Genomic DNA, 25,256 nt, shown 5'->3' on the forward strand with positions numbered 1-25,256 from the left:
GGAACTGTCAGTGTTACCTTAAACTTGAGGAAAAGGCTACAGAATTACAGCCTCTGAGTTAAAAGCTTGACCTTGAATGACTTGTTCTATATGTTTTCCCTTTTTCTGTGACTTAAAGAAAAAAGTTGAAGCTGAGGGTAAGGGTAGTGGAATTAAATACATATATATTTAGCCTGTGTTCTGTGATAGAAAATCAGTTATAAATTATAGATCTTGTACTATACTTACAGTAGCTCCTTATTCCTTTATGTATGAGATGGTATCTGAGTCGGGTTTTAAATCTTCACTTCTTGGCAACAGAATGGATGTAAATTATTAAGATAAGGCTTCTGTGTTTTCCCATGTGCCAAGTAACAGCCTCGTTTGCTGGAATGGATGTGCTGGTATGGCTTTCTGTACTTTTAGATGTCTTAACCTGTGGGTAACTCTTCCCATTGCTGATAGCAAGTATGGACAGGAGTTTGTCCCCAGGGATGGCATTTTCTACTGGTGAACAAAATGGGGAAAATCCTTACAGAGATTTTAACTGTGCTATTCTGGCTTATGTTGGTTGTATAATAAAGCAGATAGGCCTGTGAGAGCTTGACCCATAGGAGTGTCTGTGGCCAGCTTTCTTTGTGTTGTTTTTTTTTTTTTAATTTATATTTTTTTTTTAGCTTGTTACCTCTAGCATTTGCAAGAGGGGGTTTTCCTCCATACCAGTAGCTTATAACAATGGACTGAGTAGGTGAAAATTCTCACAAGATTTGGCAGATGATACTGCAAACCTTAACTTTATATTTGTTTCTTTGTGATTATATCTTATTGGTGGCTGCTGTTTATATGACTAAAAACCTGATGTGCTAAATTTCACCACAAAACTTATTAACCTTAAAAAGAATGTCTTTACTATGTACAATGCAATTTTAGCTCTGAAATAAGCTTTATGGAAGAGGGAGAAATACCCAAGCAATCATAGACCAGAAGTCAATCCTACAGAAATTGAGTCATCAGACTGCCTTTACATTCATCTTCTCTGTTATTGCTTTTTTTTATAATTATACAAATAAATATGTATTGGACTGTTCTGAAGTAACCATCTCTGGTTTAACTAAAGTTTAACTCAAACTTTGAACTAAATGCTTACAACTCATCTGTTAAACTTTTACAATAGGTTTAGAAACTTTATTTTTAAATAAATGGCCTCTAAAAAAAGTACATATTTTCTTCTTTTCCTAATCAGGTGTACTCTTGTCTTCTTACTGTCAGCTTCCAACTCAATGCAAAAATGCTGTGTGGAAAGAGAATCATAGAATGGTAGGGGTTGAAAGGGACCTTTAGAAATCATCTAGTCCAACCATCTAGTCCTTCAGGAGGACTTTAATTACATGACTGAAGTACTATATGTGTTCTTTGTTCTTAATTGTGGTGTTCTCTGAGGTCATTTCAGTTGGTGAGTACCAACTGTTTGGAAAGTTAGCATGCTGTAACTGTTGCTTTTAGTTAGATGCCACTGTTCAGTCTTCCATATTAAAAAATAGGAAGCTTCATTTTTTTTTATTTTTGGCACCCAGTAGAGCTTTAAAAAAGCATGTTTCAGTGTCCCCTTTATTTGTAGAGGAACTTCAGACCTCATGCAGCTTCATCAAAGGCCATGTTATGTGAGACCTGGGAGTCCTGATTGATAATAAACTAAACATGAGCCAGCAATGTGCCCTCGTGGACAAGAAGGCCAATGGCATCCTGGGAGGCATCAAGAAGAGTGTGGCCAGTAGTTCAAGGGAGATTCTGCTCCCCCTCTACTCTGCCCTGTTGAGGCCTCATCTGGAGTCCTGTGTCCAGTTCTGGGCTCCTCAGCTCAAGAGGTACAGAGAACCTCTGGAGAGAGTCCAGTGCAGGACCACCAAGATGATTAGGGGACTGGAACATCTTTCATCTGAGGAAAGGCTGCGGGAACTGGGGCTGTTTAGTCTGGAAAAGAAGAGACTGAGGGGAGATCTTTATTAACATTTATAAATATCTAAAGAGTGGGTGTCAGGAGGTTGGGACATCCCTTTTTTCTATTGTAGCTAGCAAGGGGTAATGGGATGAAGCTGGAACACAAAAAGTTCCACTTAAACATAAGAAAAAACTACTTTACTATGAGGGTGAGGGAGCCCTGGCACAGGCTGCCCAGAGGGGTTGTGGAGGCTCCTTCCTTGGAGGTCTTCAAGACCAAGCTGGACATGGTCCTATGCAACCTGATCTAGGTTGACCTGCTTCTGCAGAGGAGTTGGCCTAGATGATCTCTGGAGGTCCCTTCCAACCCTACCATTCTATGATTCTATGATATGTATCCTCTAATCTCATAGCATTGCTGCTGTTTTTTGTGGAATAACTGGAGCTGCCACCTTCACTGCAGTAGCTTCTGTCCAGTTATGTTGGGCTGTCAAAAGTGATTGAAATTACATATTAATGATTTGACTTGTAAAACTGAAGTGTACTTGAACAGATGATGCTTCTGAAGTGCTCTCTGCCTGTTTTGTGAAGCCAGTACGGCCGCAGGTGCCCTGGTGTTGTCAGTGGGGCCTGCAGGGCCTGTACAGGGCCTGAGAGTCTGGGGGTGGGGGGTGGGATGGCACCTGAAAAGGAGTGAGGAGGTAAAAAAAGCGATCATGGGGGAGCAGGTGGGTGTTTCTCAGAAGCATTCTCAGGGCCTGTGGAGAGCACATGCTGCAGCAGGGTAGAAGTGTGAGCAGAGAGAAGTGGTTATGGGCTCACCCCAGCCCCCTGGGACTGCCCAAAGGGAGAGGCAGAGGAGTCAAGTTGAGCTTGGGAAGGAGGAGAACGGGGAGAGTTTTGGTTTATTTTTGGTTCTCACCGTCCAAACATTAATTGGCAGTAAATTGATTTCCCCCCCCCCCCCCCCCCCCCAAGTCTTTCTGGAGGTGCAGAAAGGATGGAAGCAACAGGAAAAGTGCAACAGGAGAAATTCCAGTTTTGTATTAAAAAGATACAACACCACGATAGTAGTGATATTGGGACTGGTACTCAGAGAGGATCTGATATTTCAGTTCCTGGATATATTGGAAACTTGATAGTGCCCTTAACAGCATGATTTGTCTTCACGCTTGGATCTAATGTTAGCAGGACATAAGACCAAATAACTAAATCTAGTCCTAAATCAAATTATTCCATGAATCCATGACCCATAAGGATGCCATAATCAGAGACTCTATCACAAACAGCTGCTGTAAGAAAAACAAGAACACTCAGTTTCAGAGGAAATACAGAAGTACAATCAGCTGTGGGCAGTAGGTTGAGAGAGGTTCTCCTCCCCCTCTACTCTGCCTTTGTGAGACTGCCTCTGGAATATTGTTCTGGGCACCTCAGTTCAAGAAGGACAGGGAGCTGCTGGAGAGAGTTCAGCACTGGGCCACAAAGATAATGGAGCAGAGCATCTCCCTTATGATGAAAGGCTGAGGGAGCTGGGGCTCTTTAGCTTGGAAGAGACTGAGGGGTGATCTCACTAAAGGTTTATAAACATGTAAATGGTGAGTGTCAGAAGGTTTGGGCCAGGCTGTTCTCACTGATGTCCAGTGATAGGTCAAGGGACAATGGGTACAAGCTGGAACATAAGAGATCCCAAAGAAATACAAGGAAGAATTTCTTCACTGTGAGGGTGACAGAGCACTGGCACAGGCTGTCCAGATGGGTTGTGGAGTCTCCTTCTTTGGAGATGTTCAAAACCCACCTGAATCAGTTCCTGTGTGACCTACTCTGAGTGGTCATGCTCTGGCAGGAGGGTTGGACTAGATGATCTTTCAAAGCCCTTGAGATTCTGTGATGTAACTTTGTCTCTTTATCGATTTTTTTGTTTGTTGGTTTGTTTTTTTTGGGGGGGAAGGGGGAGGTGAGGCAGGCAGATCTCTTCTGTGGAACATGTGAAGTGTTGAGGCTAGCTGCTTCTGGCTTTCTGTGTATCTCATCCCGATTTTCCTTCCTGCCCCTACAATTCATACTGACTTCCTGTATTTCAGCAAAAAATATTAGATCCTGGATATATTGTAGTGCTACTCAGACCCCCAACCCTTTAAAACCAGAAGTCATTGAATCCCTTCTCAAAGAAAGAGATGTGTAAGTAAGATCAGAAAATACATATTGTAAATTAATAATGAACTGTCATACAGTGCATTCTAGATGTAGGGCAGTAGTGATAACCACTCTAATTTATTAAATAGAACAAGAGGCACATTTCCCTAAAAACTGCAATGCCTAGTGAAGGTGAGAGAATATACAAAAGTCTGAACATAAGATGTGTCAAACCTCATGGTAGTTCTGCAGTTTGAGGGCTGAGGGGAAAAATCAACCTGGTTATTTCTGGAATTGGAGTAAATGAGGTGGAAAAGAATAGAAGTAATAGGTTGACAAGTACACAGAAGGTGAAAATATTAGAGCAAACAGCTAATTAGCACATGAGAGACGATGCTGTTTAAAAAGGGAAGGAAGAAATTGTAGAAAGATTTTTTTCTGACTTTTATTGCCTTGACTGTATGCCCTTCATCTGTATTTAAAATTCTTGCTTTGATCTCTGATTTATCCTGTTCTGTTTTCCAAAGCTTGAAATTGGAAAGAGGTGGAGAAGCATCTGACTGGTATAATTTCATATATGAAAATGGTCTTAAGCCTAATTTTGCAAAAGAATTCTAGTTTGGTGATACTGTGGTACTAGCGTGTTTACAGTTATTTATCTTCTGCAATTCCAGATGTCATCGTTGTACAATAAATTTGAAAGGCAAATTGTTTTTTAAGGGCATAGATTGTCTTAACCAACCTGATTAAAAGTATATAAAGGCATTTTAAGGTGGATGTCTTTTAGTGGTGGCTTTCTTGTTTGTTTGTTTTTTTTTTTTTTAAATGAATTGTTTCAATGTCTGAATTCAAAAAGCTCATTCAAGGTGAAATTTGGACAAAAGGTGGCTTTCTGGTGCATTGTCCTATATGCAGTGGATCACGTACCCCTACTGTAAACTACAGAAATTAGCTTGTGATGTAAGCTGCCAGGATAGTTTTAGGTTTGTGGGACAGTAACATTGCCTTTTGTTTTACTTATGTGAAGTTAATGACTAAGAAACCAACATCTCGCTACTGTCTGCTAGGTCTAACAAATTGTGTTTAGTGATGTTTCAATAAAGGATGTAAACATTTTTCCCCATCTGTTTTTCCTCAAAATGAATAAAAACATTTGTTTTGGGAAATTATCTTGAAATCAGTATTGCAATGTTATTATAGTTTTTCTTAAGTTCTGGTTTGTATGTAAAGGTAAGCTTGCTAGTAAGATGGGAAATGTAATTTTTCCTCAAACAGTTAAGTGGAAGTGTTTGGGCTGAATTTAGTTTTGTTTTCTGATTAGTTAATGTATATGACACTGAATATGTGGAATGCTTTTTTGGAAACTGCAACTGGAGGACATGCAGGATTATCCATGCCATGTCTAATAGTGCTCTGTGAGTCAAGGCCTGACTATCTACTTCTAGATGTCTTAAATTTACCTGTCATCTTGAAATTAATCCTATCAAAAAATTCTTTGTCTTCAATAGATTACAAGTGGGTCTGTCTTTCAGTGTTCTCTGAGTGCACAGATGTGTAAACAAATAGGGTTTAAAAATTTCTGCAGTGCAAGTTTAGACTGCATCAAGGAAAAGAGTGTTATGTGTTGGCAGTTTGGAGGTAGGAACATGAACATCACTAGGTGTGACAAGCATCTTTATTTTAAAAGTTAGAATAACTTGTACCTTTTTATTATACAGGTTATCTGGATTTCAGCTTCCATCATCTATTGTAAGCACAGGATCTATCCTCACCCTCTGTTTCACCACAGATTTTGCTGTCAGTGCCCAAGGCTTCAAAGCCATCTATGAAGGTAAGAAAGAGCTCTTTTCCTACCAGGTCTTCATTCTACGCGGTACATGGTTTTTATGTTGATAAATTGTTTAGGATTTGAGTCATTGGTGAATATTGCATAGACTTGTTTTATGATGTACTTAAATATTACTACATCATGACTGTAGACTTGATTTTGAAATCTAGCTTAATTTAATTTCTCCTGGAATTTATTAGTTTTTAATCTGATTTGTCAGGCTTACAAAACTGAATTTGCAACTACTTGCATTTAAATGGTTTTCTTATTGTTTTCTAAATTATTTCTTTTGACAACTTCTTCAGGCAATGCCTAACTTAAGGAGTGTAATGATAAAAATGAGAGGAGATACAGATGCTAACTGGTCTTGAAAATCAGTCCATAATATTTTCCTTGTGGAAAATTAAAACAAAAACAATGACGACAAAAATAAGTGTGTGTGTATATCTATATATAAATTTTAAAACAAAACAAAAAAAAGCAATGGAAAGCTGCCTCCATGGAAGATGTTAGAGATGTTAGTGATGACTTTACAGTTCTGGAGGAAAAAATAAAGCTAACCACTTAATGTCTCTTAGTGTTTTCCAAGGATTAGGCCCATAAAATTGGACTGACACCATTTACCTAACACTTTGAGTTGGACAAAAGGCTTTATGAGATATGCAACCTTTGTTTGGGCAAGTTACCAGGTAAAATGGTATTAAATCACTTGCTTAGTATTGTTGGAAAATGAGGGTGTTTTGAGTGTAAGTTTAGGGTTGCTTTCTGAGCATGTAGTGGTTTATTGTTGTGGTTGGTATTTTTAATACTGTTTATTCACAGAAAATGCAGGGCTTTGAATGCTAGAACTTGCAGAAAGCTCGGTTTCACATTACTACTGAAATGCAAAGCCTTTTTTTCCCCTGTAGTTTCATAGATACAATACTTTGCTGATAGTGTTTTTACTGCAAAAGCTGCCTATAGCTAGTCAAGTGATCAAATTTTAAAGAAATAATTGTACGGATGGGGTCAACATAGGAACTCTGAATCTATAAAGCAGTGTGCTTTGATTGTATCTATTTACTTAACTAGCATTTGCAAATGAGTAAATTCATTACATTGGTCACCACTTGAGAAAAAGTCCAAGTAACTTAAGAGACCACAGGTTTCTTCAAATGCTCGGTGAACTTTGATGACATTTTTCCTGGAACTGTTTATAGTCCCTTGAAACTTTACCTCTCTTGACAATACTTAAATCTACTCCATATTGATGCATCTCTGTATTTCAAATTTGATTGGTGTTTTTTTAAATATATTTCAAATTCACTATCCTTATCAAATGTGTTACCTAGGTCTGAAAGAAATGTGTAGCAGTTGTCATGAGCAACCCAAATGTCTTTTTGGTTTTGCTTTTTCTGTTTGGGATGGGGTAGCTAAGCAGTATGTCCTTTCTTGGTACTATTTCTCCCTTCTATTGTCCTCCAAAGCCTTATCACCTGGTAAGTCATCTAATCAGTCTTTTTTTTTTTTTTTTAACCCAGATGAGGGCTGTGAGGAAAGGCTATGAAAGTTTTGTTTTAATAGTCTTTATACGTTTTATTAGGTAAGTTGAAAAAGAACATCAGAAATCATGATCACACCAGGAACTGTTTTTTCTTACCTTAGTAGGAAGTTGCTTTCTACATACCTGTCTTCTAGCAGATGCATATGGTAGCATATTTCATCCTTTCATGCAATCTGAGTAGTTTTATTTTTCATATTGAAGAAGACAATGAAGAATACTAAAGGACGTTTCTTAACTGTCAACTTAAGAACACATGCACAGAGCCACAGGCTGTAACATAATGACACTTCCTGCTGGCCTACTTTTTGTAAAGAAACCCCAGCAGGAAGAGCTGTAATTAACGTTGACAGATAGCACTTCTCTCTGGTTAAGCAACACTGCCCCCTTTCAGATTTAGTGCTGTAAACCTAGCATTGTCCATAAGCTTTAAACTGACTTAAAAACACGACATGCAACTCTGGAAGAAGTGGTGAATGTCGTTCAAGTGACAGCATCTCAATATCCAGACAGGTGGGGGGACTCAAGGTTTAACAAGGATTTGTAGAAGTAAGGGGTTTGTTGTTTTTGTGTAGGCTTGTGGTGATTTTTCTTGTAATGACCCATTAAGTTACTAAAGCCCCATAGTTTAAGAATTCCTGTAACTAGTCACTTAACTACTTGTTTTATATCATGACCCTGTCTGGCTCCTATGCCGTATGTAGTTTTGTGAGTAGGCAAGTGATAAGTTCCTCTGGGATAGGGGAATAACAGACCAGATATTACCAGTCACTGGAAGTCTTTATAATCACTGTGCCAGCTACTCATCCTTAAGCTGGTTTGCCCTTAATGAAAGCTTCTGCTTATCCCTGCTTTTAGCCAACTCTTTCATTCTGCTCTTGAGTAAGTGAATTACTGTTCTGTTGGAAGCATGGGGAGCATTGAAGTGATACTTAGTGCTGCTGCCTAAGAGTTTGGAACACTATGGGGTCGTAATGTAGAGTTTGAGAAACGCTGTTTTAACATCTTAATTGGAGAGAAGTTTTAACTGTGTGTCAGCTAGCGAGAGTATGTTTAACAAAAAAAATCTGGATTTTTATTTTTTTCAATGGCACCTGGGGGAGTGATCTGTAAGTAATTTTTGTAAAGAAGGAGGAAAGTCCACAATATTAAAAAGTGAAGGAAATCTAATGGGCTGGGAGCAGGAAAAAAACCCAACACTTTTCATCACTATGCAAAGACATGCAAAGGAGTTGTTCTGGAATTGCACCACTTGTCTTACAGTGGCAGATGAAGTAGATCTGGAAAATTCAAATATTAGGACTAATGATGGAACTAATTTACATCAACTTTACATATTCTAGGAAGCTGCTAAACTAGTGATTTGGCTTTTTATATTAACTCTCGTGGCAGGCCACTTCTGAATAGGAAAGTTTTATCTAATTAGGATTGTTGGTTTCATGCAATTAAAAATGACTGATTAGTGTCTTGAACATTAGCTCTTCTATTGAAAGTCAGTATTTGAAATGTGTTCATGTAGGTAAAAAGCTAGCGTTTTGACAACAATAACTTATCTTTCAAAAGACTTAAGACTGGGCTAGATTCTCATCCTGTGTTGAGGTTCTCCTTTGCAGAGCAAACGGATTGCTGTTTGAGGTTTCACAGCTATTGCCTGCAGAGTGCTCTTTTTGACTAACTCACACTCCCTGGTGAATGAGAGTTAGGCACTGAACCAGGAAAGAAGGCATATGCACCACTTCAAGGACTGCTGAACAGCCTATGAAGTTACACCTGCTCTTGTATCCCTAGCAGAGAGAAAATACTACATTCCAGCCCCTGGACTGAGATTCTGATTTATGACCTCACTTCCTGTGCAGCAATAACATAATCAAATCCTTTGTGTTTTTACAATATATAGACTGATAATTAAACTAGTGAAACAGCATTCAGGTGCTCTAAGCCCTTGAAGATTATTTGTACTTAACAGAGTTAGCCTACTGTCAGTCATATACCATGTGAATATTATGATTTTGTGGGAATAGACCACCAGGAGCCATCTAGTTTTAAGAAGACATTGGTGTATTTGAGCAGTTGCTGAGCTCTTAGGCTGAAATGTAGATTTCTTTAGCGTGTCATTACTTCACTAGATTTATACTCCCATTTCTTAGAATCTCCTAGCATTTTTACTGATACTACTTCTGTCTTCCTCAGTGATTATGTCAGCACTCTAAACTTCTGGTACAGATGAAAGCTTGAGTTATTCTTATTTTTCTGGAAATACAGTATTTTTCTGACACATGATTATATCAGTGAAAAGAATTATACGTTTCGCAAGTAGTAAGTCTAGTTCATAGAATTTGTCAATTTAATGTAGTAAGCGATTTACTGACTATTGTCATCATGGTTGGGTGATTACTAAATTTAAGTTTAAAGCAAGGGGATCTGGGAGCTGAGGGATGTATTCTTCTGTAAGCTGTGGCTATTTTTGTGTGTTTGCTTTTTTTAATTGATAGTGCTTTTCATTATATAAATCACTTTCAGGTTTTGTGGGAGTTGCATGGGGAGGATAACAAAGTGCTTGTGATTTCTGCAATTTTGTTTTAATTCCTTGTTAAAATCAGTTTCTTCTCTATCTTCTAGAGTGAGATTAACAAACTGTTTAGGTGCTTTGAGGGCTATAAACAGCAGTAAACATTCAGCATTGCTATATGGTTATAGTCTTCTTTGGAAAGTCGCAAGTATTCCTCCCATGCAGAGCACTTGCATGTGATTGTAAATAAAGAACCACCAACTTTTTAAATGACAGCAATATCTTAAATGTTGTACACATGTATACTCAGTGAGGAATGCATGATAGAATTGTTATATGATCTTCCTTCTACTAAACTAATGTGGCCTACCATTCAGGGAATCCAGTTATCAAGTGCAGAAAATCCACTGAATGTAGAAAAACTTAATTTGAAGTAAATTGTTAGTCATCAGTGTAAAATGAAATGTCATGGGTTTTTTTCTACATTAGTGTCGGCCACTAAGCATTAAACTTCCCCCAAGTTCACAGTCTTTGGTTTATTTCAAGCTATCTCGATTTTGTATGTGTGGTGAGTTTTGTTTCTAACAAAAACATATTGTAAAATCGGTGGACAGTGTTTCAACAGCAAGCCAGATGTACTGGACTTGATGTGTGATAGTACCTTTTCTTGACCTCTGTTCAATAACAGCAGGTTTTCTTTGCCAAAGGAAGAGCTCTTGCAGGTCCCTCTATATCCTATCCACCCTCAGGGCATACTTCCTTTTTTCTTTTGTTCTTTGAATTCTCAAAGCTTTCTGCTCACACCCAGCATTAACATTTATAGTGGCAGTCATCTTATCCTGCCTTATGCATCTTCCCTAAAGATTCTTTTTAAATCCCTTTCAGCATCAACAGGAGAAAGTAGTGATACACTTCCATAGTGTAAAGTCTTTGAAGAAATTTTCTTTTTTATTTCCTCTTGCTGCTCCTGTTCTCCCTGAGTATCTGTTATTTTAGGTGGTTTTTTTTCCTTTCTCCTTTTCTTTTATAGTTCAATACTTTGAACTGTTTAAAACACCAAAAAATTTAAACACTTCACCAAACAACTTGGAAACATTGATCTCCTCTAATGATTCTGTAAATTTACTAAGATAATTTTGCTGAGACTATGATTTTCCAGTCAAAGTAGACCAGTCTAGACTCAAGCTAATATTTCTTGGATTTTGTTTGTGTTTGTTTCCCTCAAGTACCAAAATACCTCTCCTGCACTCTTGGAAGAGTAAAAGTCTGTTTTTTACTGAGTGGGTACGTGACAGTGCTTCCTACTTGCTTATGAGTCTAACTGCATTAGTTAATGACTGTGTAGTTCTCCCAGCAAACTGCTATGCAGTGATGAGAGCGGTTATGCCCTGAGAACGGACATGTACAAACCAAACTGAATAATCTGAGCAAATATTTCAGATTGAGAGTAGGAAGTAGAGTTGATGAGAAAATGACAACTTTTATGCAACTTGTGTGCCTAACAATCTCCATCTATTCAGTGGGAGATGAGGAGCCTCCAAAATCTGCAGATATTGCCAGCTAATGTCTATAGTTTAATCATAGCTGCTGTGTTATCTGTTAGGTAGTAGTTAATTTTGGTTGTTCAAGTGATTAGAGACTTTGAGTATGACTCCTGAACCTCGGTGGATTAGCATATCCAGCTCTGAAGAGGTCCAAAAGATTATAATGAACATATAATGGAGACCTATGTGATTCTTCTATATCTTCTGTAGGTTTTAGGAAGGAATCACTTTTCCCAAATCTGTAACTACTCCCTTCTCTACTGTTATGTTTGGAGAAAGAAGCAATGTAACTTTTAATCTGAGTTTAATCCTTTCAAACATTAAAAGCACAAACTGCCTTTCAGCATTTATTTAGTAGAAAAACAAAACTAACATGAATGTTACAGTAAATGCTGATATACAGTAAATGCAAGATGAAACTTGTACTTGCACCTCTTTATAATGGAAGTAATTGTTTTCTGAGAATGAATTTGAGTATAGATTTAATTTTTATCAGCTGAAGACCTTGAAATAGTGTTTAACAACAAGATCTCAGGGCAGAGAAATTTGATGGTGCTGTGGGACTGTTATGTGGGACCTCGGATAGATAGTCTAAAATATCAATGATTTAGATGCCAAAATAGTTCACCTAGTAACACAGAAGGAAAATTATTTTTTACCTTGCATGTATTCAGAAATCTTGTAAAAAAAACCAAACAAACAAACAAAAAAAAAGACAGCCATTGTGTACATAGTAGCCCTTAGAAAGGAAATTACATGCCTTGAAACATCTTCTGGGAACTCTCTTTTTGACTGCCTCTGATTTAGGAGGTAAGGGATTATTTTGTGCTTTCTAGTGAGTTATTGATACATAGACCTACTGTCTTTACTGGTTGACACACCAAGGACAATAAAAACTGGTGTTGGTGGTTCATACCTTGTAATAATTTAGTGGGCTCATAACCTCCCTCCACAAAACTCTTGCCTATGCTTCTGTTTGAGATCACAGAGTCAATATGAGAATGATTTGATAAAAGTGGGCTTCCAAAGGAAAACATTAAGGAGTTGTTCCTCTGTACTACTACACTGAGGTGCCAGTTCTAAGCCAGATAGCATAGTATGTTAGTATTTAGTATGGAAAACCAAAGTGGAAAATCAGTCGTAAAAGGATTATTTCCCCTCTCTCTCTTTAGCCTAAGTAACTCAGTACAGTGGTTTCATTTCTCTGCTATTGAGTACCATATTTCTGGAGAATCTAATCTATATCTGAATAGGTAATCATCCCAACTGTGCTGATACTAACACCCTGTTTCATGTTCTTTCTTATCTACCATCATTAGTACATATTTGTATGACTAATAGTAACTTCTGAAAAGTACTTCAGAGATTTTTTTTTTTAAATGTCAAAATTCTTTTAGTGCGTTAATTGCCCGAATCTGAATCAGTGTTAAGATGTTGTCATTGTTTAAACCTAGTAAGCAGCTAAGCACCACACAGCTGCTAACTTGCTTCCCTCCTCTCAGTGGAATGGAGGAGAGAATTGGAAAAGTAAAACCAAGAAAACTCGTGGATTGAGATGAGTGTTTAATAGGTAAAGCAAAGTTGGCACATGCAAGCAAAGCAGAATAAGGAGTTCAGTCATTGCTTCCCATGAGCAATCATCTGCCAGACAGCAGAACTCTATCACATGTAATGAGTACTTAGGAAGACAAACGCCATCACTCCAAACATCCCTGAGCAATGGCAGCCCTGCCCAAACTCAGTTTTATTGCTGAGTATGATGTCGTATGGTATGGGATATCCCCTTGGTCATTTGAAGTCATCCGTCCTGGCCATGTTCCCTCCAAACGCCTTCTGTTACACCATCTGACTCGCTGGCAGGACAGAGGAGGCCTGTGTGAGCACTCAGGAATTGCTAAAACATCCCTGTTATTACCAACACTCCTTTCATCACCAATCCAGAATGTAGCCACATACAAGATAATATGAAGAAATGCAACTTGTCACAGCTGAAACCAGTAGAGATATGCAGCATGATCTAATAATCTTACAAATCAATATGTTGTGAAGAGCTTAAAAAGATAGGAGCTGAATAGAAAAAGGCTAGCTTTGCTGCTTCTCTTCAAAATGCTTTGGTTCTTCTACTTGGACTTTAATTTTTAAAGTTAAAATACATTCTCTTAATGCAACAAGTCTGAGAAATAAATGAGGTCAAAACTCCCATAAATCTGGAATGGTGATGTTGCTCTTTTTTTTTTTTTTAAATTCACTTAAGGAATATATGAAATACATCTTTTCTTCAAGTGCTTTTCTGAAACAACAAGCCGTGCAACGTGACTCAGTAGAGCTGGTATTATTTCTTGTTCTATTTTACAGCCAACTGGGATTTGGGGGTATAAGTACTTCTGTTCATAGCCTTACAGATTTGCTGGAGGTAAGATTTCAGTTAATCAGCCTTTGTCTTTCCCTACCCACACTCTAAATTAATTTAAACCAGGAACTACTACTAAATATCAGCATGCCAATAGGTGAAGAAAGAGTCTTAATTATGTTTAAACTTCATTTTGACTGAGATTTCAGTTCTGGATGTAGTCTTTTTATCAATGTGGAAATTAAAATATTGCTAGTGTCTTGTGTGCATTACCAAATTACTTGGAATATATTTCTTGATGCACTTACCCCAGACTTCTATCTAACTGAAGAGTTAAATCCTACTTATTTCTAATTATGAGATTACATTCAGTACTGTTTACTTACCTTCAGAGTGATCCCCATTAATGAGGCGATCCCAAATGAAATGCAACTGACACTTATCTAGCTTCTAATGACTCAGAATCATACTATAGCTTATTCCTTTGGCTGGTATAAAACAGGGAAAGTTGTATTGGGCTTTTCATCTCAGAAAATAAAAGTGCATTTTGAGCCATACTAGTCTCATTTCTAGTTTGTAGTAGTCTTTATAATCCTTTAATTGTTTTTAGCTACTGTCCTTTAGTTATAGTAGTAGTCACTTTTTATTATGAAAACTGTATTTTTTGCCTTTATTAGGCTGAAGAGAAATTATTTTTTTTTTTAGTATTGATAACTTCTTTGTATGTCTCTTGTTGCAAAAATAAAAGTGAAAAATCTTCATTTCATCTCGTATCATTGTCTGCAGGTTTTTTATTCCTGTAAACTGGCAAAGAGTGTAGACTTTTGCAGGACGGAATAAATATTTCCAGAATAAAACTAGTGGATTAGGGGACCAGAAAATAGAAACTGGAATTTGCCATGTTACTACAACCAGCAGCTGTTATCCTGACTTAATTAAAAGCTGCGTTAATTGCCATGTTATATAGTTAGACTATAAATATGTTCACATACTTTGCTTTTCATCATATCTGATGTAAGTTTAAACCATTATTAATTGTACTTTGAATTACTTTGTTATTCTTATTCATCCCATACATTGAAGACTTTGTTTACATAACCTTTCATGTTTTTCTGTAATTGAGATAAGACAGATATCTCTAACTTTGCAACAATCGAAACAATCCTGATTGAATTTTGACTGAGGCATTGCTCTTGTTCAGTAATGACTAAAGTAACTAGCAAGTTGCTTACCTATGAATTGTGAAGAAAGGGAGTAAACTGACTGTAGTACACATAATGCCAGGCACTTTTTAACTGGAACTTTTGATAGTTTTTAAAATCTACCACATAATCTTCACCTTGTGTATCTAACAATTAATGTTTTCATACAATACTATAGGACCACTTTGTGTATTGCCTGTCTCATAGTGTTTATTCACCCAAGTAGTCTCACTGACTTCATTAGGTATACATGTTGCTACAAGTCTGCAAACTGCTTTGAGTACTCGTTAACTCTATATTTTATTTTTACATCCTTCAATTCTAACTTACAACACTTTGAAGTCTTTCATCTTGCATGTATTGAAAGACTTCCTAATGAATTTATTGAATTATTCATGCATGGTATACTTCCAAGAAAACTTGCCTTAAGGTTCTTCGAAGCTGGCTTATTGGATTGACCTGAAAAGAGTCATAGAAGGCATGGATGGTCACATAGTCTCTGTGACTTCATTAGATCTCTGCCTTTTTTTAAATGCTTGTTTAATGAGACAAGGCCTATCTCTATGCTGTCAGTGGATTGTAAACCTGAAGTTATAAGATTGTTAACATGGCAGTTTTGGATGCACAAAATCTTATTAATGGAGAAAGAACCAACACACTGTGTGTGTGCCTGTGTGTAAACCCAAGATTTAAGTGTAATATAAGTCAGAGGTGTCAAATCATTATTAGTCCAGATTAATTTTTTTGCAGAAAAGAAAAAAATAACTGCAGTTAAAATAGTTGCATGCATACTTGGCTTCTCCTTTTTATAGTATTATGCTTAACCTTCTCTGGGTTTGGTATTTGATATTTTCTTCTTCCTCACTTTGGGATGCACTTGAATATATTCTTACTTGCTAAGACAATTACATGCTTTTACTCTTTCTTCCTTGGTTTCTTTATCACACCCATATTTACTTAATATGGTGTCTCATACATGTTAGTACTACATTTTGGGTTTGATTTTTGTTTTTTTTTTTTTAATCCTAAAACCAGTTTTGTTCAGATCTGACCATGGATGAGTTGTTTATAGTTGTAGGCTCTCTGAGTGCCGAGGCTCTATCTCATCACTTACTGTCTCTGTGCATGTATTCTCCTGTGCCTCTGCTTTTCAAAAATCATCCAGGGAACTTTTGACTTTGAAATCTTTGATCAATTTACCAGTCAGCTAGTTTGGACCTCAACTGAGTAGTTTCTTAAATCTGTTATGGCCACCTACAGAGCTAGTCATAAATGATTATAAACATGAAGTACTTCAAAAGTCAGTTACCAGTAGATGCCTATGTTGAGTTAAATCAGCTCAAAGCAGAGGCTTATACTTTACAATAGAATCTAAAGGATTAACTCAGCTGTTCACAAGTTGAGCATTTTAATTATAGAATGGTTTGAATTGGAAGGGACCTTTAAAGCCATCTAGTTCCAGCTCCCCCTGCAATGAGCAGGGACATCATTTACTAGTCCAGGTTGCTCAAATCCCTATCCAACCTGATCTGGGGCATCCACCATCTGGGCAACCTGTTTCAGTGCCTCACCACCCTCATAAAAAACAAGTTCTCGTGTCTAATCTAAATTTACCCAATACTTTAAAACCCTATCGCTTGCCCTATCACTTCAAGCCTTGTTAAAAGGTCTCCCTCCATTTTTTTTACAAGTTTAAGTATTGAAAGACCTCAATGAAATCTCCCTGGAGCCTTCCCTTCTCCAACCTAAACAGCTCAAACTCTCCTGGCCTTTTTTTACGGGAGAGATTCCAACCTTTCTGTGGCCTTCATCTGGACCTGCTCTAAGAGGTCTGTGACCTTCTTGTGCTGGGGCCTGTAGACCTGAATACAATACCCTTGTTGGAGTCTCATGAGAGCAGAAAGGGAGAATTGCCTCCCTCAGCCTGCTGACCATGCTGCTTTTTATGCAGCCCAGGATACAATTGGGTTTCTGAGCTGCAAGCGCTCACTGCTGGCTCATGTTCAATTTTTCATTCACCACTATCTCCAAGTCCTTCTCCACAGCACTGCTCTCAATGTTGGTAGTGGGAACTACTCTGACCCAAGTGCAGCATATTGCACTTGGCCTTAATGGATTGTGTAAGGGAGAAATAGGTCCATGCGAACAACTTGTCGAGTTCACTCTGGATGGCATCCCTTCCATTTGTTGCACCACCTAGCTTAGTGTCATCTTCAGACTTGCTGAGGGTGCAGTCAATCCCCCTGTATCTACTAAAGATAGTGAGCAGTATCAGTTGCCTGAGAGATGCTGTTTTTCGCTGAGCTGTATTTGGATGTTGAGCCATTGGCTGCAACTCTTGCTGTGTGACCATCCAAACAAATTTTACTGTATTGAATGGTCCCTCTGTGAAACTAATATTTTTCCCAGTTTAGAGGCAAGGATGTCATGAGGTGTAGTATCAAAGGCCTTGCAGAAGTCAAAGTAGATGATATCTGTAGCTCTTCTCTTGACCACTGGTGTAGTCACTTTGTCATAGAAGGTCTCCATACATTAGTCAAGCACGATTTGTGCTTGTTGAAGCTGTGTTGGCTGCCTCTAATCAGCTGACTGCCTTTTGTATGTGTTGACATATCTTTCAGGAGGATCTAGTCTGTAATCTTACCAGGCACAATGGTCAGATGAGACTGACAGGGTGGTAGTTAGGTTCCTCCTTTTTAAAAATTGGTGTGATGCTTCCATTTTTACAATCACTGGGGCCTCTGCCTGACTGACATAATTTTCCAAATATGATGGTGTGGCGTAACAACTACATCTGCCAGTTTCCTGAGATGCATCTCACTTAAATGAGGGAAGAACAATTGCCAGTGAACAGGGAGGCAAAAAAAGTCATTGAGTACCTCAGACTTCTGCATGTCAGTTGTTACCACATCCCTTGTCTCATTTATTGAGGGAGTACAGTTTCTTTTGTCTTCCTTTTCTGACTAACATACTGGTAGAAGCTGCTCTTTCTCTTCAGATCTCTTGCCAAATTCAGCTCCAGCTGTACCTTAGCTTTGATGATCCCATCCCTATGCTCCTGAGCAGCATCCCTATATTCTTCCAAGGTTGCCTATATAGAAAGTCAGCATTTGAACTGAAGGGACCTTTATTAGCAAAACACGCTTTGTCTCAATGCAAATCACTCTTACTTGAAATGTAGTTTATTTTAGAATGTTCTAAGATCACTTTTATATACTCTACAGATTTGAATTGTTTGGGTTTTTTGGTTTGTTTGTTTGTTTTTTTGTGGTTTTTTCCTTTGGGAATCTTTTATTTTGGAGGCTAGAGAGAAGTCATGAGACTTCCTGAAACAAAATGGGGCAGCGTCCCACTTCTCACTTCAGGTTTTAGTTGAAAAACTGGTTTTGGAGGCAGAAGCTTGTGAGAAAACAGAGCTTTCAGCTGTAAAAATGTGTGAAATTTTGCTTATTCCTTAAAAGATGCAGCTAACTTAATGTATTCTGTATGTGCAACTCCCCAGGATTGGCAGAGGAAACTTTGGCCAAGTATCACCTTTCTTAGGTGACTGTGGATACCAACAGGGAGGCCAAAGATTCAGGTCCCATGTTCTTGTAAGCAGAGTGGACTTCTAAACTGACCATGAATGAGGGTGTATTTACTTGCCTGTTTGTTTAGTTTCTGATACGGTATACGGCTGTGACAGAAACTGGATTTGTGTGTGTGGTTTTGGGCCTTTTTTTTTTCCTCCCATATTTTTTTTCCTTGATTTAGAAAATTTTATTCTGCATATTTTTATTTAAAAATGCCAATTGTAATAAAGCTTTGAGGAGCTGCATTTTGGGGAAAAAATAGGCAGTGGGTGATTGGACAGCTGTTGTGCGTAGGATACTGAAGTACTTTTCAGTGCTGTCAAGTTAGCTCTGCTGTAGGAGTTTAGCAAATGGCAATGGCAAGCTACTAAAACATATTCAGCACCATGTGATCAGGATTAACCTTGTCAAAGAAAAGAGTCTTTCCAGCATTATGGTTTGTTGGGTTGGATTTTTGTGGTGTTTGGTTGTGGGCTTTGTGTGCTTGGTTTTGAGGGTTTTTTGGTCATAATTTTCATGTTTGCCCAAATCCTACTTGCTTATCATCCTTTCCTGACTTAAATAATGATGAAAACTAAATGCAAAATGACTTGCTTGTCAAATTAAGCTTTAAATGAAAGGAGAAAAAACCACCACCCCTGAATGTGAGAATTCAGATATTAATTGAGTTCAGTCTCTTCAGATTGAGCAATGTTGTTATTGGGACCTGCTAGTTGAATTCAATAACAACTGCAAGTTTTAAAGAGAATGCTTTGTTTTCCTCATTGCCTGCTTGTCAGTGGCGATTTTTTCCTGTTTAAGATGTAACTTTTAAAATAAAATTGAGAATGAAACAAAAGCTGAAATAACTTTTAGATGTATTTATTATGTGTCTTGCAAATGTCATAATCACTTTTTAAAGGGTCAGGTGGCAATGCTTTTTGCAGTACTTAGATCATACTCAGCACTTCAAAATAATGTTGTTTTAGCTGACCCTAATTTCTACTTCTAGAAGTTTTTTTACACTTAGCATTTTTATTAGTTATATACTAACTCATTTCCTTTAAAGATAAGCTCTGTATTAAAGGCAATTCGACTTGCACATTAGATGGTGGATACTGTGGTCTTAGAGATGAGGAATGTAAGTGGAAAGAAATGAGAAGTATACTCCTTGTAGGCTTAGTAATTTCAAGCATTTGTTCATGAAACTTCACTGTCAATTCAGAAATTGGTTACTTACACTCAGATATTTCTTTTTCGTTTTTCCTGGAATCTGATTCAGAGCCCGAAATCCCAAAGCAGTTGTTGTTTTTTGTTTGTGGTTGTGTTTTTTGTTTGATGTCCTTTTTTTTTTTTTTTGGTTTTTGTTTGTTGGGTTTGGGGATTTTTTTTTTGTAGCAGTGGCATCAACTCGGGATCACTGTATTTTAAACTGGATGAAAAGGTTAAGTGGTTTATGGCACAATATTGAAAGCAACAGGTACAGAAAGTGAGATAATAAGACTATAGGTGTACTAAGAAGGTGTAATGCAGCCTGTAAGTTCCTGTGCACTAGGAATTTTGGTTGAGGTCTTAGGAGTGGTCTTGGGCCTGAAGATGTAATCATTAAAATGAACTATTAAAATTTGTAGGTATACCTGTGCAAATTAGAACAACCCATGAGTAAGTTAAATTTACTTGTGTTCTTGTGTGAAGTATTTCCATGAATATTTATAGAACTTTTAGAGTATCTACTGGCTTTTAAAATACATTATACATAGTAAGAAAACCCAACTCTAGCAGATTTGAAACTGTGTGAAATAACAAAAGGTATGATAACAAAGCTATGCTATGCAAACTTGCAGCACATTCTCTGAGAGATCAGCAGTCACTGTGTGATGAATTGATACAACTGAAGAAATTAGTAAGGGAGGAGGAAAACATAAGATAATAAACATGGCGTAACACAGTTTCCTTCTCATATTGATTTTCTCCAATATAGTTTTCCCAACCAGCACAGCATATTGCTAAACGTACTTGTGTGAAACTCCAGAAATCCCATTTTCTATTAAAGTTAGTAAAGTGGGGAGGTTCAGGTTAGTTCAAAACAGATATGTTGTAAGAATGGACTTTGATCAAGGTAGAGAGGAAAAAATGTGTGGCTGACACAAAAAACCCAGGAGCAGATGAGCATACTTGTTGCTGTGCACCAAGAGGAAAAAGAAAAAAAATTGTCACTATGTATAACAGCACCATCTGCTGACTACTGCTATAATGCTTGCACACTTCATTCTGAACATGACATGTATATGTATATTGACTGCATGGTTTGTGGTTTGAATTTTCATTCTGCTGGAAATTTAAATCCATTTCTTCCTTTTGCTGTTGAGGTACTTTGAAAATCTGAAGTATTATGAACTGTATTTTATATTTTCATAGCTCAGTTTGCATTAGCATTCCAGTATCCTAAATAGAATTATTAATAGAAATCTATTATTCTAAAATATTCTTAAAACAAAATATTTTGAGCAGATGCAGGTTACACCTTTTGACTGCTTTCTCAGATGAGAAGTACTCCCTAGAACAAGAAGTGGTTGATTTTAATTGAGAATCTCATGGGCCTATCGTACTTTTAAGACATGCTACATAATCCTCTCTTCAGTTAAGTCTTACCAAATTGATTTTTTTTGTGAAGTACCAAGTTACTTGGAAGATTCAGACATAGTGGTGCATTTTCTCAATTCTCCTTTTGCTTGGAAAAAGACCCAAATTGAAACAGAATATGGAATATTTCTATTAATTTAAATCAAACATACTGCCATTCCCTAAAGTGACAGAGCTATGGGTGTTACCTTCAGAAGCCCAATAGATTGCTTGTATTAATTTTAAAGACTTGACTCTGGATGGGTCTGGACTCTAGCCACTGCACTCAATTTGAACAGCTCTGAAGAAAGTGATGGATCATGTGCCTAGTAGTGTCGAGGAGGCATGGTGAAGGCAACTCATACTGATTGTCAGAATCTTTGATGGTGTTGATGAAACACTGTTTTGTGTTTTTCCTGAGAAATCAAGCAAGTAGCTGCATGTTAGATCAATGTAATTTATAGAATATTGAAAACAAGGATGTTATTTACTGCTATTGAGGTTGACTTAACACATGAATTACCTGAAACGTCTTCTGATATTCTTTACCAAGCATTAACTCTGCAATTTCAGTGTTTTTTCATGAACTTTAAACTGTCTATATACAATCAGAGTGTATCCACTGGAAATTAACATCTGAAACAATCTGAATCAATGTAGTCCCATCATTGCAAGCAATAGAACAAGAGGAAATGGCCTCAAGTTGTGCCAGGGGAGGTTCAGGTTGGATATTAGGAGGAATTTCTTTCCTGAAAGGGTTGTCAGGCATTGGAACAGGCTGCCCAGGTTGGTGGTGGAGTCACCGTCCCTGGAGGTATTTAAGAGACGATTGGATGTTGCATTTAGAGAAATGGTCTAGTGGTTGATAGGGCTGGGACAAAGGCTGGACTCGATCTTAAAGGTCTCTTCCAGCTGAAACAATTCTGTGATTCTGTGATCTTCTTTCTATTTAGAAACTTAACCTCAAGTTCTCTCTCTCCTTAATTTTAACTTCCAAAAGGATTCCACTGCAAAATCCTCATTCTGAGATTTTATTTCTTCAGAGAGTAATTGTGAATCAATGTCTGAGTGGCCAATCAGTGGCTAAATCCTGGATTTGGTTTCTGGATTAGCTTTTAAGTCACTTTATTCTGTCAGCAGCTTCTTTCTCTTTATAGAAGTCTAATTAGTTTGATTCTATTACAGGGATTTTGAATTTTTTTATTAAAAAGTACCATAGGAGAATAAGAAACTTAGTTTTATGTAATACATGGGGATATTCAATCTAACCTTAGACCCATAAGAAATTTTAACAACTAAAAAACCTACTGAGACATGCAAAGGTAATTTCTATTGCACCTGAATTCAGCTAAGACTTCTGCATGTTGGATGGGAAAAGATAATGGACGTTGCTCCCAAATGGCTACAGACTCCTTCTCCCCAAGCCACAGACCGTTTTTTAACTTTTGACTTGCTTGTCCCTGATACCTCAATTAACTTCATCCTGATGACTTTTCATCCAAGAAAAAAGCTAGTTTTTCTAATCAGTGCCCATCTGAACATTTTCCTTTGAAGGCTTCTGATAAGTAATAGTTGCCTGGACTGAGAGGCATGACTGATGGAAACGTTACATGACCTGAATTACAATTATTTTATATGGGTTTTGTATAAGTGTTAAAACATTATAGAATCCTATATACTTAATTTTCAATACTTAAAAGATTGAACCACATTTAAAATGTAGTATCTATGTATAATAGAAGAAATTTATTTTAATCTTAGAATTCATATTTCTTCTCCTAGTTACTTCTGCTGTCAAAGATATTGAAAAGATTAAGAGGGAAGTAAAGATGCTTGCTGTAAGCAATTGCATGGACCATTAGTTAAAATGAGTGTTTAAATGGATAAATGATACTCCTTCAGATTACAAACTCAGAACTAAATTAGTAAAAACACATAACTCAGCAGAGCTCTTTTTAAGATCACTAGTTAGGTGTTTCAGCCCCTAGCTGGAACATTAAAACTGAAAATCTGGTAAAGTGCTGTAGCAGATGATAATTCAATTCTGTTGTTTTAACATATGTTATACTATGATACTTGTCTGATTTGCACATTTATACTGAAATGTTCCTAATTCCAAATGAGTAATATACTACTCATCATGTTTATGGAACTTAGGAAATCGTGCAAACATAGATGGAAACATATTCCTGCCTTCTCTTGCTTCTCTGGTGCATGTGAAGTAGAAAGCCAATACACAGCCATAGAAACACACCAGTAGTGTGACATTGTTAACGAAATGAGATCTTTTGAGCTACTTTCTTTTTGCAAAAAGACTTGAAAGTTTGATCAAATGCCCCATCTCTTCATTTATTATTCTTCAGACCTTCATGTATTATTGATATAGACCTAACTCAGGTATTCTGTGATTTTTTTTTTTTTTTTTTTTTTTTTTTTTTTTACTTTATGCAAACATCAGGAATGTTTACTGTAATGGAAACAAGGTACTCTTATAGATTTTGGCTATTCTGTTTGTGTAGCCATTATGTACTTAACTACAAAATGTGCTTCTCCAGAATAAATATATTCTCCATTAGTATAATGCTCCGTTGCTGTACATTATTTGTCCTCACCACTTTATTTCTTGTTGTTTGTTTACCATCTTTTCTCCTGCATCTTGATTTGAATTATTGTATACTTGCTGCAGGGTGGTGATTGTTGTTGGAAAGTGTCTTTAGAATGACAAGAGGTTAAACATTTGGATTTATAATTAGATAGATTGGTTGCTATATTTTTTTCTCAATGTTAAACCTAATGTGTCATTGTTGGCAATTCTACCTTTATTGAAAGGCTATACAGATAGAAGTTAGAGCAAGATGATTTGCTATAAAGTTTAATTTAAAATATTCAACAAAGTACAGTTCCTTGAGTTAAAAATTAGGAATAGGCTATGGGACAGCCTTAGAGGCCTTTGTGTCATTCAAGCCATAAAGGAAGACCTTGTGTAACTGTTAATATACAATTTGTGTTCTGACATGTAAGTGGACTTTTCCTTCTTTCCCTCCCACAATTCAAGAGGACAGAATCTAATGAAGCAGATCATAGTCCTTTCTCCTTTCTACAGTAGTCTGCAAAGCAGCATTGAACGACTGAGAAGTAGAAGAATGTCTCTTCCAGTGGAAGGTTGCCCTTGAAATAATGCAAAGATTGTGCCAGAATTTCAGACAATGTTCTGTTTTGAGAGGTGTTATATCTCTCTGCCTGTCTATAAAGCTTTTTCAGAAAAAGTAAGTTGTAGATACTGAACAGAGGGAATTATGTAGAACTAGTGTTAGGTGAGTGGTAATTTAGTAGGTGAGTACAGCTTTCAAATCAGCTAAGCAGTTTGCCATAAGAAAATGATGGGCTGAGCAAGATCCCACAATATTTGCTCTGGATTGAGCACTAGCCAACAGTTTTGTAAGCATCCTGAGGGAAAATAACAGGTAGCATTTAGTTGAAAATGGCATTAAAGTAGCTGAAAGAATGGCATTCAAAGGAATAAGCATAAACAGGGGAAATGATGTGAAGGAAAAGTCTCCCAAATAAACAGGATGGCAGTCCAAAAAAGGCAATGACAGAATTCCTTGTGTGTATATAAATAATAATATTCACATTTGTATTATACATTTCAGGGTGGACAGGCTAGAAAGCATTACCCTAGGTGATGGTGTAGAAGCTTGTAACAGATCATGAGCACACATCACTTGGGAAGGGGTAGGAGGAGGTGAAAATCAGTGCAACAGTTAGCTTATCCTTCCCTCTTCACTCCCCTAAGGAATTTGAATATTCTTCCACATGCTTCTCCTGGGGGCTTGAGCTCCATTTTGTCTCATTCTAGGCGCTATAGGCTTACAGAAACATGTAGGCAAAGAATGTCTGCAGAAGAACAACAGAAATAACAAGAAAGGAAAATAATTTTAGCAAAACTGTTTAAGGAAATGATTCTCAAATCTAACAAAGAGAAAAAAGCTGTAGTCTTTATGTATGTCTGTCTTTTTATGCTGCAGACAGAGCAAGCATCATTCAGATTTTCAGATTT

The 25,256-nt window shown here is 37.2% G+C and overlaps 1 protein-coding gene across 1 annotated transcript in view; it reads left to right on the forward strand.

Annotated features, from left to right (window-relative positions):
* CSMD1 (CUB and Sushi multiple domains 1) overlaps positions 1–25,256 on the forward strand; it is a 1,065,186-nt gene that overhangs the window by 324,778 nt on the left and 715,152 nt on the right. Inside the window, exon 3 of the mRNA XM_061989487.1 lies at positions 5,769–5,881. Coding sequence (XP_061845471.1) covers positions 5,769–5,881 — 113 coding nt within the window. The remainder of the gene's footprint in view (positions 1–5,768; positions 5,882–25,256) is intronic.

The sequence above is a fragment of the Colius striatus genome, chromosome 2 (genome assembly GCF_028858725.1).
Source record: "Colius striatus isolate bColStr4 chromosome 2, bColStr4.1.hap1, whole genome shotgun sequence".
NCBI classification, from domain to species: Eukaryota; Metazoa; Chordata; class Aves; order Coliiformes; family Coliidae; genus Colius; species Colius striatus.